Source organism: Plectropomus leopardus, chromosome 18, assembly GCF_008729295.1.
Source record: "Plectropomus leopardus isolate mb chromosome 18, YSFRI_Pleo_2.0, whole genome shotgun sequence".
NCBI lineage: Eukaryota > Metazoa > Chordata > Actinopteri > Perciformes > Serranidae > Plectropomus > Plectropomus leopardus.
Window position 1 is genome coordinate 1,029,393 of NC_056480.1, and position 18,202 is coordinate 1,047,594.

Below are 18,202 nucleotides of genomic sequence, written 5' to 3' on the forward strand. Positions count from 1 at the left end.
TACTTAATCTCCTTCTAAATTTATACTGAGATCCTCGTCTATCCATTCATACAGATCCAGTTCTTACAGCAGTATGTGATAGTGGAGGTGCCTTGCCTCAACAGAAATAAAGAGTGCCTACTAACGTCAGTGGAAATGAAAACACTTAAATAAAAATGGCTGCTGAGAAGTCCTGCTCCTCCGTCTCTTTGAAACATCTTTATCTCCTGCTTTGTTTGTCTGTTTCTTCCTCTGTGGTGGTTACAGAGTAGAACAGGACCTTCAGCGACGAGTTTGGTTTCCTGCCAAACTGGCCAGTAGAGTCGACAGACTTTTACAGCCTCAAACTAAATCTACCAGCTCTTGGCAGGTTGTAATTTCACTCTCTTGCCCAGTAACCTTGGGGGTCCGAGAAGTTTTGAATACGAAATAAAAGCGCTCAATAACTCTGTCATGTTTGTAAAGCTCAGCTCCTGCAGGCAGAACTCAGCAGAGAGGGGCTCACAGTGTGTGGAAGGTTAATGGATTAATAACAGAGTCGGTCTGAAGGTCTCCACTGTGAGGTTGCCAGTTCCAGTCCCAGTCTGGCTCAACATTTGCACTGAGAGAGTTGTTCTATCAGCTTCGGCGTGTAAACAGTTTGAAGAGGCAGCTGCTCCGAGGCAACATGCAGGCTTTAACACGAGAGCCACAGTCAGTGCTGATCCTTCCACGATTATTCCCCAACCATAATGTTTATTGTAACCATGACAACAAATCCTTTCCAGCCTTAACAAAAGTAGTTATTTCCAACCAAACCACAACCTTTCTTACCGACTGGAAATACTCCATTTGGTTTGGCAAAAGGTGACGTCATGCATGGTGTAAAATAAGGAAACGGTGGTGTTGAGTATGTATGGCTGTGCATGTTATAAGTAGACGAAAAGGCCACTAAAAGTGTGGCACCGTGTGACGAGTTGGGATGACAAAGTGTCCTTTTTCTTCTCATGTGCTGAGCTGAACTGCCGATCTTAGTAGTTTGAGTCACCGACGGGCAACATGCTGAATTTGCAGAGAAAAAGCCAACAAGGGCCAACTTGGTCCTATGGTGTGGGACACATCACAGGGACGAGGGCGACAGACGCGACCCACAGCCCAGCACTGATGGTCGAGCTCAGCGCGGTGTGTCGGGGACTTTAGAAACAGTTCTGTCTGTCACTGTATAATGTTTCTGCTTTTTTTCTTTTATTTTGGAGTACTTGTTAGAAAAATATTAAATTTAAAATTATTAAAAACGGTGAAAATAAACTACCGTTTAGGAAAACTACGTGCAAGGATCAACATGTCAGAAATCGTCCTGGACGTCTCGTAAAGGTGTGCTGGAGTCAAAGCGAGGAGCGAGACTGATCACTGTGCTGCTCACAGGCGAAAAGACATGTCGATATCTCGAGTGAGTCTCGGCTATATTTGATTGAAAAGCTTGTGGATGTCCGGGTCACGTATAACCACAAAAACCTCCCAACGATTACAATTCAGACGTCTGCAGAACGTTCAGTTAACCCGGATTACATCCAGACGTCTAGCCGCCTTTTCACCACATCAGAACACACTGAGCTCTTTCAGCTGTTCTCCTCCGCCTTATTATTACCTCCCCAAACTTTTTTTCAGAGCAGCTTCTCATCACTGACAGCTCCTGTTGTTATATTCTGAGGAATAATCACCGTTTCATGTTATTAAAGAAGCAGGAAGGCTCCAACACAGACTGCCAGGGTGAAACATAATTGTCTCCAATTTGGGACGAACTCCAGAGAGCGGAGGGGGAGGAGGGGTATATAACAGATGGTTCCCTTGTTTTATAATAAACTGTGACTCATGTTTCTTCGGAGAAAGTTTGAGAATGTGTCACGGCGCTGACATCAGTTTCTTCTTCTCCTGACCTGCAGGCGAACGAGCTCGGGATGACGTCAGCCTTCTACAAGTACATCCTCACCACCATGGTAAGAGCTGCGTCCCCTCACTTTTGTTCTCCTTCTTTTCATCCTCAGAAGGACGGTTGTGCTCGTCTTTTTCTGCACAATTAGTGATTTCTTTGCTTCCTCCTCCTCCTCTTCTCTCATCCACTCTCCATCCATCTTTTTAATTTCTTCCATTCCCATTAATTTCATTGATTTTTGTCTCTTTCTTAATCCCCTTCTCTTCGCTTATCTTCTTGTTTCTTGTCTCTTTCTCGTTTATTTTTTATACCTCCTTTTAACATCCTCTCTTAATCTACTTTACTTTCTGCTCCTTTCTCATCCATCTTCATCTCCTTCCTTCCTCTCTCCTTCCATCATGTTGTTCTTTCCGTCCCAAAACTGCATCATCTCCTTTATTTCATTACCTTTTCTCTTCGAAATCAGCTCATCTTCTTTTTGCTCATTTCTGTTCCTCTTTTTATTATTTCTTTCCCCATTGTTATTTCTTTCTTTTCTTTCCTTCACATCCTTATCCTCCTCTGTCTCATCTCTCCTTTTTTACATTTCCTTTCCCATCTGTTCCCTTGTTTTGTTTCCTTTCCTCCTTTCTCATCTCCTCTTCTTTATAACCATCTTCTCTCTCTTTCTCAAACTTTTTGTCCTCTCCTCTCCTCGTTTCCTTTGCTTTTTTATCTCCACTTTGCCTTCTTCTTTTGTCTTTTCTTTCATAAATGGTCTCATTTTCTCTCGTCACTCGTCAATTCATACTTTCCTTTCCTCCTTCTCTTTCTACCTGTCATTTCTTTCTTTTATTTCCTTTCCTTCAGCATCCTTTCATTTTCCTCGTGCTGTTCCTCTTTCCTTACGACTTCTTTTCCATTCTTTTCTTTCTTTTGATTCCTTTGGCTTGTTTTTCCTCTTATCCTCCTTTCTTTCCTTCATCACTCCAAACTTGTGTTACAGCTCCTCCTTCTTATTTATTTGTCATTTTTCTTCCTCTTTCTCTTTTTCTTTCCTCACAGCCACCCATCATTTTATTGGTCAGTTGTATCATCACTAAACCAATCAGTTTATTTATTTTTGTTTATTGTCAGTTTCTTCATTGCTTCATCTTTTCATCTTTCACCTGTTTTTATTTGTACTTTTTTTCATGTCATTTTCATCTGCTTTTCAGTTTGCAATTCAGTACAAAGAAACATTAAAGTCAGTCAAAATAAATAATAAAGAAAAGGTCTAAATGATCAAGATATCAGCAATATTAAAAAGAGACAAGGGAAAAAAGAAAAGAAAAAAGTTGAATTAATGCAGACTAATTAAGAGTAGAAAGTAATGACTACTAGGCTGTCTGTCTGTAACATGGTCATCCTCCATACTCCACCTTTTCTCAAACACATCTTCCATATTTTTAATTTTGTGAGTCACTTTCTCCATGAATTTTATTTCTTGAATCTTCTCACTTGTTAAAGGATGTTTTGTGGATCTCCTCTCTCACCTCGCTCTCTACCCATAACTCCTCTCTCTCCCCTCATCAGAGATGCACGCTGCTCCCGTCGCAGTTTGTCATCATTATAATTTTACCGTCCGGTGTTGTGCCCTTGTGCGATGAGACTCTGCGCGGATAATAACTCGTCTCAATCTCCGCCTCGTCTCTAAACACCGTCGTGTCACTGACTTTAACGGAGCCGTTCACAAGGGCACTTTGCACCGAGCTCCAAAAAAAAAAAAAAAAAACAAGGGCGAAAGTGCTGTTCTCCCCCTTCCAGCAGAACCCTGGATAGCAACCAAAAGTAAAATTATTCCCCCCACTTCAACACTTTCACACACACGCATACACCTGCAGCACTGGCTCTGACCTACCTTTAACTTTGTATTAAACACGCTCTGCTGACTGTGACAAGACCAGCAGGCTTCAGACGCCAGACGCTACGTAGAGTTCACTGCTGCTGTTTGGCTATAAGGCAACTGAGGGTAAAGAAGGAAAAACAATAACGCCAGAGACTAAAGTGCTTAGTTTAAAGGGAAAAATGTCTTATTGCATTTATATCTAATAAAAAAATCCAATAAAAAAAAGTACAAACTCATACAGAAGTTATGACCCAGGTGTGTTTGGCATTGTAATTTTTTGCAGAGACGTTGCCCTCTGCTTTCATATTTTTATTTTACTGTATTTATTCTGATTGTTAGATGTTTCTCTTCATGTTTTCCGGCCTGTCCGTGACATCAAATGTGACACACCCAAACAGTACACACACACACACACACACACACACACACACACACAAACGCAGGCCTACTCGTCTGCAGGAGAGCTGTGTGTGTGTGTGTGTGTGTGTGTGTGTGTGTGTGTGTTTTGGGGGGGGGTTCTGCTCTCCGGGTAATGGGAAAGCGGTTCATAGCTTATTTTTTGTGGGTTTATCTGTGTTTAAAAAAAAAAAGATGTAAACTGGCCTAAATGTTGTGTTTACCAACTACCCACAATTTCTGCAAAGTAGACTTTTAAAAGTCATAGAAAAGCAGATTCACTGCATGTCTTTGAGCAGCGCTGATCCATATTTTTACATAAACAGTCAGGGAGCTTTTTAGCCTCTTTTAGCTCCTAGTTTTGGTTTCACGGTTCATTTTAGGAGTGGTTCACTCTGTCAGTCGTCCCAATTGAGACTGAGCCAGACAGAAAACGTGGCTTCCATGTAAGATCATTAGCTGTTCTAATGAGGGTCAAAGCAAACATTAGATTAAGTTCATTAAATTTCTGCTAATTGACTTTAGGATCACACATTTTCTCCAGAGTGGCGCCATCTGGACCTTCCTCATTGATGTGCATGATGGCGTTGCATCAGACCCCGTTCGTTGGGCTGTCGGTCAGCTGCTCCACCAACTTGAATATTAACATCAGATGAACATTTTGATTTGTCCAATACTTGGATTCATGTTCAAATACATGCAAAACTAATCACATTCCCATCAGCCTGAGCTGTTGCTACTCTGGGTTTAGGGCTGTTTAGTATTGCTAACAGTCTAAATTCGGATGATGATAAACCTGCTAAACTAAGGATGTTGATGTTTCCATTGGGACTTTAGTAGCATGCTAACTCTAAAACTTAGTTCAAAATTCTTCCTCCCAGAGCTGTTAGCGTTTCTGTAGAAACATCCTTAAAGGCTTAGTTTGCCATTTTTTAACCGGCTTTGTAGCAAAACAATGAAATATGGTAAACTTTCCTCCATCTAACTAGAAATTCCTCCTCCACCCACAGCGAAACTCTGGTTGCTGCTCAAACTACAATCTGTACTTTCACATTTTCAACCATGCCGCCACGCCTCGGACACAAAAAGTAGTAACCAGACGGTAAAACCAAGCCCCTAACACGTGCACCAGGCTCTGATGCAAATTTTACATAGTGGCCAAAAGTGGAATTACAGCATCGGGTCGGTCACGTGATGCCCACAGGCCCAGAAAGACTTTTTTGCCATTGACTTGCGTTAGGAATGTACATCAGTAGATAATTTTTTGTGACATTCAAAAAAGATGTTTTCAGAAATATGTTTTAGCTCACCATGTAATGTAAGATTGTTTGTTACCAGGTGGTTGCCATTGTCTCGCACAGACAAGTTTGCATTGTGTCACCTGCCAGCAGGAGCATTCATTAGTCCAGCACAGTGCAGTGCATGCTGCTATTTTAGGTTTTCTAACTCTTGAGCAAAAGTGAATGTCACAGTCCTTTTTTTCTCTTTTGTTTTGCCGTAAAGTATCAATTTCAGTGTTTCTGCTGCATAGACGCCCTACTTTTATTTGGAGACCCTCTTTATATCGGTGAAATACTTCTTTAAGACACGCATTGCGGCTTCATTAGACTTGCTGAAAGCAGTGGACGTGACCGACAGACAGAAGCAGTCGAGTTACAGCAGCCAGGATGTGTTGATTCATGGAGCGAATAAAATCGCTGCCCTTTAGGCCGAGGCAGAGGTGAGCAAAACATCAGAAAGGAATGTACAGAGTCTATAAAACTTTATTGAGGTACCTGAGTCATGAATCTAGCAAATGTTCTAATGGAGGGTCAATGTTCCAGACTGACGACGAGCCCGGAGGTGAGTTTAAGAAACCCGAGCTCTCTACACTCTGGGTGAAGTAATCAGTGAGTCACAGGTATTGATTAATAATCGTATCAAACCTCTGCAGATATATGATGGTTGTGTTTTCGTGAATTGGGCAAGAAAGAATCTAAATCTTACTTATTGCACTTTGAAACACATCTGAGACAGAGGCTGTTCACGTCCTTTCTCCAGAGCGCTCTGAACCGACCTTGTCCCGCCCTCATCGGCTGCCGAAAAACCAGCTTGTTCCTAAACGGACGTCCCGTGTGAAGTGTGCTGCAGTCACAGCATCGCCGGTGTCCTTCTGGGATACTGTCGCAGTGTTTCCTCTCTCAGCAGTGCTGGCCCCGTCGCCGCGACTCCTCCAGCCAACTGCTCTTTGTCACGGCTGGCAGGCCCACAGTCTGACTGTGTTCTTGGCTGTAGCTGGAATTGATTTGGCAACTGTCGGCCACACCGGCGGCAACAACAAAAGCAGCAGCAGCAGCAGCAGCAGCTCCCCGACAGACCGGGATGCGGTTAAGTAAATAAGTGTCGGAGGGATTCAGGGGGAAAGGAATTAACCTTACACGCAGGTTAGCAGTTGTGCTAAACAGCTGGACAGAAGAGAATCCATGCTCTGAATGCTTCCTGGATGCCTGACTAAAGCTCGGGGTTTTGGACAACCCTCCCCTCCACCACCTCATATCCTCTACTGACAGTTTCTGCAGACCGGATAGATTCTGTGCCAGAATATTTTTAACCCCGCTGGAGACGCAGCCAAATGATGATGGTGACAGACCGTCCGTTCAACACTCTGGTCCAGAGCGAGACGTGACGACTTGCTCGATTTTTCTTTTTACAAAGTAACCCGTTTCCAATCTCCATGTCCCAAACAGCCCCGTGCAATAAGAGCAAAAACAAATACTCCACCAAAGCAATTACACAGAGTACAATGTAGTGTGAAGGACATGAAGAGCTTAACAAATAAACCAATAGATAACAAAATACACAAATAAGACACAGACAAATGAAAGATATGGGCATCAGATTTCTGTGAAACATTTCTCCATCACCACCATCAGGAAAATTCTTATTCGTACAAAGTTAACCCATTAATGCATCCTGCTACCTAAACTAGCAGTTAGCATTAGGATTATATCCACCTTCTTCCTCCTTGTCCAAATATGGTCAAATAAAGGTGGTGATAGCCAAAATGCCAAACTTTAAGCTTCAAAATCCACAAACAGGTGGATGTTGTCACGGGTGGGTTTCCATTTATAGTCAAATTGTGCAAATTAAAATTGCGACTAAAAGAAATGCCTAATGGAAGCATCAATTTTTTTTTTTAAAAATGTCATTTATTCACAAAAAACTTTTTAAACTCACATGAGGTGATATATCAGGGAATCTGAAAAAGCCATATTTTGAATTGGCCTTTATTTGCAATAGAAACACGTTTTGTCTTTTCTGGGTCACATGATGCTGTGTCTATGTGCCTGTCAGCAGGAACTGGCTCCCTCATGATGCAGCAGGAGCTACAAGAGCTGTTATTGCATCACATAACTCTGAGAAAGTTGAGCGGATCATCCAGAAGTTTTGAATCCATATCAGTGAAATCGTGGACTATCACCTTCTTGAAATCCCTCATACGTGGCCACTCCCACATATAAGGTGCTCACCTTTCCATCATGGCTCCATAACACACCTACGTGGCCTTGGATTGTAAATAATGACAGCTAGTGTGGTGGCTGCAATAGAAATAAACCTGCTGATGTTTTAAACATCCATCCGTGCTACTTGGAATTTTATCACGAGAGGAAAAGTGGCATAACATCTATCAATGGAATTGCTCTCGCAATTGTGTTTTATCAACATTTTGCAAATATCACTTAAGTTTTGCACAAATTTGTAATAGAAACTTAGCCATATAAATACTTAGCCTAGTGGCTAAGTATTTATATGGTCTACGATGATCTCAGATAACGCCCATTCAACCAAGTGATAACATTCAGAGCAGATGGTTTGTACACGCCCACACAGTCCTGAGAAATCATCTAATCAGACAGATTGAGCGGAAATTTGTTTGCAAATGTACAGTTTTAAATATACATGTTTGTACCAGAGTAGGTGCTGTATGTTGGCGTGCTGCACCAAAGCACAGCCTCACGGAGCTGCGAGCATGGCTGCAGACTCTGTTTTTCTGTTTTTACAAGGTGAAACCCTCAGGTGAACTCATCTCTTCTGTCTGTTTGTGCAGGTTGCAGCGAGTGTTTTAAACAGAGCTCTGTCTGTGTTCTCTGCACTTCACAGCTGAAGCTAAATGTTTCATTGCCGGCATCTGTTTCAGAGCAAACACAAACCCTCCGAGGGCCGAGCAACAGTTTGATTCTGGTTTGTTTCAGCAGCAGAGCTCAGCGTGACACCGGCTCGCCTTCAAGGACTATTTGAAGTTCTTTGAAAGTCCCCAGTGTTTGATGTCCATCTTTTTCTTTTTTTAAAAAACCTTTTTTTCTGTCCGTGAGCCTGCTCGGAATTTAAAAATTGAACTTGACGTTGTGCAGCCCTCAAAAGAAAACCCCAATCAAGCCCTTCGTTTGTTTCTGTCTTCCTCTTCCTTCTGCTTTTCTTTCATCCGTCACTTGTCTAGAATTTCCTTCCCACTGTGATCTTAAATGCTTGTTGTTTCTGCGGCTCACAACTTGCAACTTCAACAAATTGGTATCATACATCACATGAGACAGAGGACGTTAACTTATTTTTCCTGTTTCTCCATCTCTTCTTCTCCCTCTTTCTCTCTTTCTGTCCTCAGGACTTCCCTCTGCTGCGGCTGGACGACGTGGTGAACGATCAGTCCAACATTTTGGGCTTCTCCATGTTGAACAGCAGTCACCCCTTCTACCTGGAGTTCATCCGCAGCCTCAACCTGTCCTGGAGGGAAGGCTGCGACATCAGCCCGTACCCAGGACCGGCGGTGAGACACACACTCATACTCAGAGACAAACACAGAGACAAACGGGCCTGAACTCAAAAAATAAAGGATCTACTCCTTACTACTACACTTTTTTAAATCAAGCTTTAAAAAAATATTACACATTCATTTTCTACCGTCATTGAGTTAACATCAGTCCTCATCATAAATATCAAATATTCAGTAATTTTCAGGATTTTAATCCTTTAAATGCCAAGATTTTGTCATGATGCCAATATGTTTTTAAATGAAAAAAAAAAAAAACACAAACAATTGATTATTTTCAATATATGACATGTAAAGTAGATCATTTATTTATTGATTGATTTTTTGATTATCACAGTGCACCTAGTGGGAATAGCATTTATTTTTTCCATACCCCAATTTTGGTTAAAAAAAACAAAAATAAAAAAAGAATAATTACAAATTCCAGGTCAAAAGCCCAGAATGACACCCAGAAATAATACAAGTCATGTTTTTATGCTTTGATGGCTGTGGGATCAAAGATTGCAGTTTGAATCGGTTTCAGTGGCATTTTTTTGGCACAGTATAAATACATAAATAAATAAAAACAGGTTTCTTTCTACAGTGTATTTTAGACTTACTGTAGGAGCTGAGCTGGAAATTCCAAGATTAAACAAAAATACACACTCTTGCCAAAATGTATGCCATATGCATAAAAACAGCCAAAATTATCACAACGTGAAGGCAGCAAGTTGCACCAGCTTCTCTCTGTAATATTCACAGTCCTGGTAGCTCTGCTTTGGTCTCCACCGCCTCGTCCTGACTTGAAGAGCCTAAAAAGCTCCAGAGCTGGTGATTTATGCCTGTCAATTGATTTTATATTGTTCATACTAACCGAGAGTCCTGCACACACAATAGAAAAATGTGTTTGTTCATGCTCCTGCAAGCGAGGGCGTCGGGGAGAGATAGCAGAAAAAAAAAAAGTGAAGCGCTGCTGCTATCAGCGGCGTTCAGCGTGCGCCTCGTACGGCTCGGTGATCCTATCAGAGCCTGACGTTCTGGTCTGTTTGGTCAGTTGTCAGTCAAACTGACACTCCGAGGGAATCAGACAAATTGTACGGAGGCAGAGCTGCACAGTCTGTCGACGGCTGATAAAAAAGATGGATGTATGACTGAGTGTGATTGAAGTTCTCTCCGAGTCGATAGTTTCAGGGCTGGATGACGATAACTAATTACAGTTTGGAGAGGAAAAGATAGAGGAGGGAAGACAGAGACGGAAAGAGTGAAAAATAATTGGTAGCTTTCACCAATCTGTCTGTCCGGTCCTGGAGCTGTTTCCTCTACTTCACATGAAGCGGCTTTAAGTAACATACCGTAACATGAGATATGGTGCTTTCATTTAATATTTCAGCTCATGACCTGCTTAATAAGTAAGTTGAAATTTGACTTTGTAACTCTGAACTTAATGATGCATAGTTGGGGCACATTGTATCGGGGAAAGGTGGATTTTTCACATCGTTTTGAGGTCTAGGTTACAGAACTATGTGATTTTCACTGGAAAAAGGAGACCGACGTCTATTAAAGTTTGGTTTTGCCGTTAACAAGCTCAGATTGTTATTCTAATCGTTATAACCAAATCCACCAGACTCCATTTAAAGGGAATATTTTGCCAATTTCCAACCAGCTTTGTATCAAAACAATAGTTTGTGTATGAGCTGTAGTAAACTTCCCTCCATCTAACCAAGACGCGGATTTTCTGACTTTTCTCAGAGTCCAGGATGCTTCTAGGATTTTAGGATTTTTTCTAGGATTTTGTTCATTTCTTGGATGTTAGGACCATTTTTAGGACTTTCAGTTGTTTCTTCGATTTTATGACAATTCTAGGACATAAGTATATAATTCAGATTTTAGGACATTTCTAGGACTTTAGTATGTTTCTAGGACTTTAGTATGTTTGTTGGACTTTAGTTGTTGGACATCTCTGTGTTTTAAGATGGTTCTTGGATTTAAGGATGATTCTATGGTTTCATACTTTTCTTGGATTTTAGGGAATTTCTAGGATTTAAGGACATTTTTAGGACTTTGGGTGTTTCTAGGATTTTAAAATATTTCTAGAATTTGGGGACATTTCTAGGACTTTAGGATGTTTCTAGGATTTTAGGACATTTCTTGGATTTATGCATTGATTTAAAGCACAAGACAGGACATGTTCAATTTTTCAATATTTTACAAAAAAGAAAATCCCTCCTATGTCAAACCTGTTTCATTATTCTAAATCTAAAAACCGGTCAGATGCAGGATCTGAACCCCGCACTCCTCCTCATGGTGAAAATATAAAGTAAGACCAGCTGAACATCATGGCTGAAGGGGTTAAAGTATTTCTTTGTGTCATTCTGTGCCAGCAGCAATTTCAGACTGCAACTCTTCAGCTACTGCTCATCAAGTAATGACCATAATCATCACAATAATAAAGTTCATTACAATCAAAACAGCCATATTTATGGCTCTGCTCGACTCCTTCAAGCACCTTAAGTGAATAAATATGAGTAATAATAAAATCCCCGGGGGACGCTCTCTGCGGTGATGATGGCGTCTGCAGTGATTGAGACAAACGCTATTGTCATTACTATTATCTTTATTAGAGCTGTGTGCTCAGGCTGATATCAGAGCTGCAAATGAGACAAACAGCTCGGAGGAGATTGATTTGTCCTGATGGGTCCGTTCATTATGGAGGAGGAGAAAGATACAGAGAGAAGAAATGATGGAGGAGTGAGGAGAGATTGACATTACTATGACGGCACGACGCGCAATCAAACATGAATCTGAAGGACACTGCATTCATGTTTTCTTGTCTTTTGTTATTATGGGAATATATAATGTGTACCTCTGACATGTAGCAGAGTCGAAGGATTAACCCATTGAAAGCTGGATTGACATCAGTTTTCTTGTGCTGTGTTGAGATGGCTTTCACAAGCTATTTAACCCTTGAAACCAAGCAAAGTGGTTTGATTTCTTTTGGAAACAAGATGAAAAAGGCAATGAGCAAGAAATGTCGTGCAATTTTCTAAAAATAAGTAAAAGATGATAAGACCATGACTTGAAAATTTGTTTTTTAAAAAAAAAGAAAAAAGTTGAAAAAATGTCCAAAAAACTATATGTATAACTATAATAACCATATATTTAAATGTTATTTTACAGAAAAAAATTATACTTTTTAAGAAAAAATTAAGGATATCTTTGAGGTCATTTTCTTGTTTGTTTATTTTTTTACTTTTGTTTTTCTTTTCTTTTTTTCTGCTCATTTTCTGTTAATTTTCTTGCTTCTTTTGATTTTCTTTCTTTTTTTAAAATTAATTTTTTAAAACTCATTTCCTGCTAATGTTTTGGCCGTGTTTTGTTAAGTTGCTCATTGTTTCTATCTGTATTTTTGAAAGAAGCCAAACTAATTTTCTCAGGTTTTAAAGGGTTAAATAGCATAAGATGGACATAATCATGTAAAGTAGATGGATAGTAATCAGGTAAATGTACTTAATTTTTTTAACCAATACAAGAGACTAAACATCGGGGTTATTTGCCCTCTGCTGCTTTCATTTTTTTCTGTTGATTTATTTATTTTTTTTGAATATGTGCCTGTTGGGAGTCCCCAGACTTTATTGAAATCCACACTAGATCAGTGGTATCTTTCTAAATCTTGATGAACAGGTGGTTCATGAGTCCTCCAGCTGCTTGCAGGAACCACAGTGTTGCATTTTCTGCTTCTATAACACACAAGAAGAAGTAAACCAGTCTCAGAAGACAGAGTGGTTAGAGGACAGTTTTTATTCACATTTCCACTGTAAAATACTCTTTGTTCATTTTTTAAATTATTGTGTTGCAGTTGTCGTCGGCCCTGATGTTCGATGCGGTTCATGTGGTGGTGAGCGCCGTGCGGGAGCTGAACCGCAGTCAGGAGATCGGAGTGAAGCCGCTGAGCTGCACGTCTCCACTCATCTGGCAACACGGGACCAGCCTCATGAACTACCTACGCATGGTACACACACACACACACACACACACATAATCTGACAGTTTGGGGAACTTGTGGTTGCTGTCCTCCCCATGGACACGAGTAGGACATGGTTTGGTGAATCAGCCTTATTGCTGCCAGTTTTATCTTTAGGAAAGAAGTGGGCCTGTACGTTTGGCCTTGGGTTGTTAAAAAATTATTAAAAAAGTAACAGATTCACATTAGTATGTAAATCAGGCCGTTTGACCCGGCGCTCCACCTCACGGCCTGAAGATCTTCTGTTGTGTTGACTGGATGTGCAGCAATTTTCATATTTATGTCATATTTTTTCAAGGCGTTTGTTTTTGACTTTTTTGTTGTTGTTTTTTTCATTTGAATCACATTTCTGTTCTTGTATTTGTTTTGAATTTTTGGATGTGCTTGTGTTTTGTGTTTTGTTGTGGTTTATCACATTTCTCCTTTTGCTGTGCTGCAGCATGTTTGGCCTTTTCAGCCACCGTAGTCAACACAGGTAAAACATATTTCACTTATTTTAAATGCCTAACGTGACCTACAGTCATCTGAGCTCCAGTGACGCCAGGAGTTCAAACATTTCTAGGATTTTAGGATCCTAGAAGGATTTAAGGACTTTTCACGGATTTTAGGACATTTGAAGAGTTTTGGGGCATTTATAGGATTTCAGGACATTAATAGGACTTTAGGAAATTTTAAGGACTTTGGGAAGTTTCTTGAACATTGGGACGTAGAATTATAGTGAGTTTCTAGGATTTCAGGACATTTCTAGAATTTATGGACTTTTCTTCGATTTTAGGACATTTCTAGGACTTTAGGACATTTATAAGATTTTAGGACTTTTTTATTGAAATCACATTTCCGTTGCATATGTTTTGGATTTTCACGTGTTTTTGGATTGTTTTTATTTCGGAAGCTACAGCACATTTCTCCTGGAAACACTTTGCTGTGCTGTAGCGTGTTTGCCCTTGCCAGCCACCGTAGTCAACACAAGAAAAACATTGTCACATATTCAAATGCCTAACACGACCCGCAGTCTGTTTGTGTTTACCTGAGCTCCAGTGATCCTCTGAATTCAGACTTTTGTCTGTTTGGAACAAAGGTAGAAGTAACATTGTTACGGAGACTTAAACCCTTAAAGGGAGCAGGTTAAGGAGGACGGATGGGTCGACAAAGTGACTTTGACATGTGACACTACTGCTCACATCCCATCTGTTACCCTGAGTCAACATTGGTTTCTTTTAACCACTATTTGTTTGTGACATTAACAAAGTTGCTTTTGCACCGCTGAAACATTAGAGGTCAGATCATTTTAGAGCAGACAGGCAGTGCTTTGTTTGGAAGGAAGTACCACACAGTGTATTTTGTAGTTTAGATTGCAGGTTGTCTCCTCCTTGCTGCAGGCTGATCAGAACTGGACTCATCAGTGCCGCTGCTGGACACGGAGAGAGAGGGAGAGATGGAGGGAGAGAGAGAGATGGAGGGAGAGAGAGAGAGATGGAGAGAGATGGAGGGAGATGGAGAGGACGGGTTATGGTCTCTTTTTTTCCTCTGGCATCTTCCTCCTTCTCCCTCCTTCTTTCCTCAGTCATTTCCATGTTTATATAATTCATTCTCACTCTCCTGTTTCCCCATTTCTGTCTGTCTGCCACTTCTTGTTCCCTCCATCCTCTGAATATGCCTCCCTCCCTCCCTCCATATTGTTTTTGTTGCTCTCGGTGCATCACTTCATCATCTCTACACTGTTTTTTGGCAGCAGCCATAGGCTTCTCCCCTTCTGTCTCCCTCTGCCTCTCTCGCCACAGAGTTTTTGGGATGCAATTCATCTTGAGTCATGCACACACACACACACACGCACACATTCATTCATACTGTACGTGCGCTCAGTTGCACATTGCTCACATAAACTCAGGCACAAAATGCACGCTTGACTGCACATGTATCACACAAACCCTCACACTTATTTGCACATTCCTGCAAACACACAAACACACCAGCAGCTCTGTCACTGATCTGATAAACTGTCTGCTTCTTCTAACACTAATCTTATTTTTCTGTTTTCATCTTCTTCCTCCTCTTCAGCATTTCGTTTCTCATCAACAATCGCCTCTTTCTGTTTTCCGAGTCACATTGAACTGCAGCTGCTTCGCAGCTTTTGATTCAGCTGTTACAGACACGTTTAGACACTGATCGCTCGGTCGCAGAAGGTTTACGCAGTTTATTTTATTCACATCTTGGAGGAGTTGATGATCCAACAAAGCTAATTGGCTTTGATAGCTTCTTCAGGTCTCTGTTCCCTCAAAGGTCAGCAGCACTGTCAACACTGCTTACTATTAGTGAAAGGTGCAAATTAACTTTGGTGTCCTTCAAAGTGCATTTAATCTGAACTGAAAGGTTGCTGCACAACAGAGTAGACCTGGGCGGTATTTATTTTTTCATACCTTCATACCTGAAATATCACTTGGGTGAGTGTTTAGTATGTGATGGTATTACAGCGTTACCTAAGAAAAATACAACCATACACTCTCTGATTTCAAGTTTCTCTCTGTCACTGAACTAGTCATTAAAAGTAGCAACACTGGCTCGTTAATTCAATATAAAAGTCACTTCATTAAAACTTTACAGAAAACAAAAGTCCCCAAAACTGACTCATTAAGTCTTGTTGTTAGTCATTTACTTCATTAGTCCACTATTCCAACAATCCTCAACTCTGGTTTGGTCGAAATAATTCCTTAATGAATCGAGTGAGATGTGAAAATATGCAGTTTTTTCACTGCAGTCTCTCTCTGTCATTAGTATCCGGCTGTTCGTGGTCCTGTGATACCGCCCAAGTTGACAGCTGAAGCTAATTGTCAGTGTGTTTTTTCATACCTGAATGGCTAAAGATGATTGCCAAGTATTTAAATTTTGGGATAAATGGAAACTTTGTGTTGTCACTATCAATGCCGAGTGAAAATTTCTGTATTTCTCAATCAGGCTCTTAAGGTACCGGCACGGCAATGTTTAAAATGCTGGATTAAATGATTCAAAAGCAATTGACTGAATCAGTGGATTAACTCACAGGGGCAAACTAAATATGTGCCTTTTATCAGTGGCAACATTGGTGCAACCCTCCTAAAGCTTTCCAAATAAACTGAGTGTTGAGTCCAACACAAATGCAGAAATCTGCTTTTTGGATCGTAGCTAACTGGAATTTGGGTCACCCCGCTTGCTGGCTGGGGCTCATCAACTATTTTTGGTGTCTCTCTCATCAGGTGGAGTACGATGGTCTGACGGGTCACATTGAGTTCAACAGCAAAGGCCAGAGGACCAATTACACCCTGAAGATCCTGGAGAAGCACCCTGCGGGCCATAAAGAGGTCAGAGTCAAATGGGGTCAAGTGGGAGGCAGATAGGAGAGAGATTAAGTTAGCATTTAGCTGCAGCGGCTGAACATGTCATTGTTTTGAAATTGGAAATTCCTCCCAAATATGGATTTAATTGGTGTGTGCGGTTTCTGAAAAGATGAAAACACCATCGTGCGTACCGTGCACCACGCATCGGTCGAGAACTCGTACAAGAAACTCCGGTAGAGTCAGTACCGTCTTCTCTGTTGAGGTTGTTCAGTCGGCAGGTTTTCTTTCGGCGGCCGTGGATTCACAGTAAGCAGTTCTCTCATTCGTCCGTCAATAAAATCAATACAAACAGACTCTGTCTAGTGTTGCTTTATGACCTCAGATGAACATTAAAAGGTCAGAGATCAATTGACATCACCGCAGGGTCAAACCGGCTCAAAGACCAGGGTTAAGTGTGCCGTAAAAAAAGTAATGCAGTGGCAGAGATTTCCACTTGATTTATGTGATGACTTTAACACAGCTGGCATGGCTCTCGAAAGATCACAAACTAACACAGCAAATCCTTTGTTTGTCCAATCTGAACGTCCTCGAGATTTAAAACTGGACTGAAGGGGTAGTTCAGATCTTTTAAAGTGGGGTTGTTTGAGGTCATTTTTAAAAGTCAGTGTATTACATACGGTAGACGGCGGCTGGTACGCCCCCAGTTTGGGAAAGCAGACTGGAGTCTGACAGAAGTTGTGGAGGGGTCGGCAGCAAAATGTATTTTATCCACCTAAACAGTAAAACTAAATGTGCTTTGCTTGGGGGCCACTTTTGCAAAAATGACAGGAGGTCAGGGGCCAGTGGCAGCAGCCCCATACATGATTCTAGGACGTTTCGAGGATTTTAGGGACGTTTCGAGGATTTTAGGACAATTTAGAACATTTATGGGATTTAAGGGCTTTTATCGAATTTCCGAATATTTCTAAGATTTTATTACATTTCTCAGATATTAGGATGTTTCTAGGATTTAAGGATGTTTCCAGGAATTTTGGGTATGCCTAGGATTTGAGGGCTTTAGGATTTTAGTATGTTTGTAGGGTTTTGTCTGACTTTTGTCAGATTTCAGGACTTTCTAGGATTTAAGGACTTTTCTAAGAATTCAGAATATTTCTAAGATTTTAGGACATTTCTAGGATTTTAGGACAGTTGTAGGATTTTAGTACATTTGTAGGATTTCTGAATGTTTCTGAGATTTTATTACCTTTCTCAGCTACTAAGATGTTCCAGGAATTTAGGGCATTTCTAGTATTTTAGAACATTTCTAGGATTTAAGGACTTCTCTAAAATTTTAGGATGTTTGTAGGGTTTTCTGACATTTATTCTCATATTTCGGTACTTTTCCAGGATTTCAGAATATTTGTAAGATTTTAGGACATTTCTAGGATTCTAGGATGTTTGTAGGATTTTAGGACGTCTCCAGGTTTTTCAGACTTTTCTAGGATTTTAGAACATTTCTATGATTTTGGGACCTTTCTTGGATTTTAGAACATTTTTAGCACTTTAGGACATTAGGGGCTTTGCCGGGACCTCTGTCGGAGGGTGCGGGGAATCCTCCTCTGGCACTTTCTTTCATAAACAAGCTCTATTTTAGTGCTGTTTTATGAACTTTGACACTTTATGTATACTAAAAGTACAAAAACATTTCCCAGTGTGAATCATTTTATTTCTATTGCAAATTAGAAAATTGTTTTGGGGCTACCTGGCATCCTCGCAAGTTAAGTATCACTGACCTAAGAGAAGTATTCAATGACTTTGTAATGAAAACGTGTTGGTAATACATTTACTGTGTATAAGAACACCATAAAACCTCAGTTAAAAAAAACATCGAACTATTCCTTTTAGTAAACACAAATGAAATGAAATGAACATACAAACATAAATGTTATAGTCT

At 40.6% G+C, this 18,202-nt stretch overlaps 1 protein-coding gene across 1 annotated transcript in view; it reads left to right on the plus strand.

Annotated features, from left to right (window-relative positions):
• The window catches only part of LOC121958114 (glutamate receptor ionotropic, kainate 5-like), an 80,925-nt gene that overhangs the window by 24,107 nt on the left and 38,616 nt on the right, over positions 1–18,202 (plus strand). The window contains 4 exon segments of the mRNA XM_042506986.1: positions 1,902–1,955; positions 8,794–8,955; positions 12,794–12,946; positions 16,189–16,293. Of these exon segments, the coding sequence (XP_042362920.1) occupies positions 1,902–1,955; positions 8,794–8,955; positions 12,794–12,946; positions 16,189–16,293 (474 nt within the window).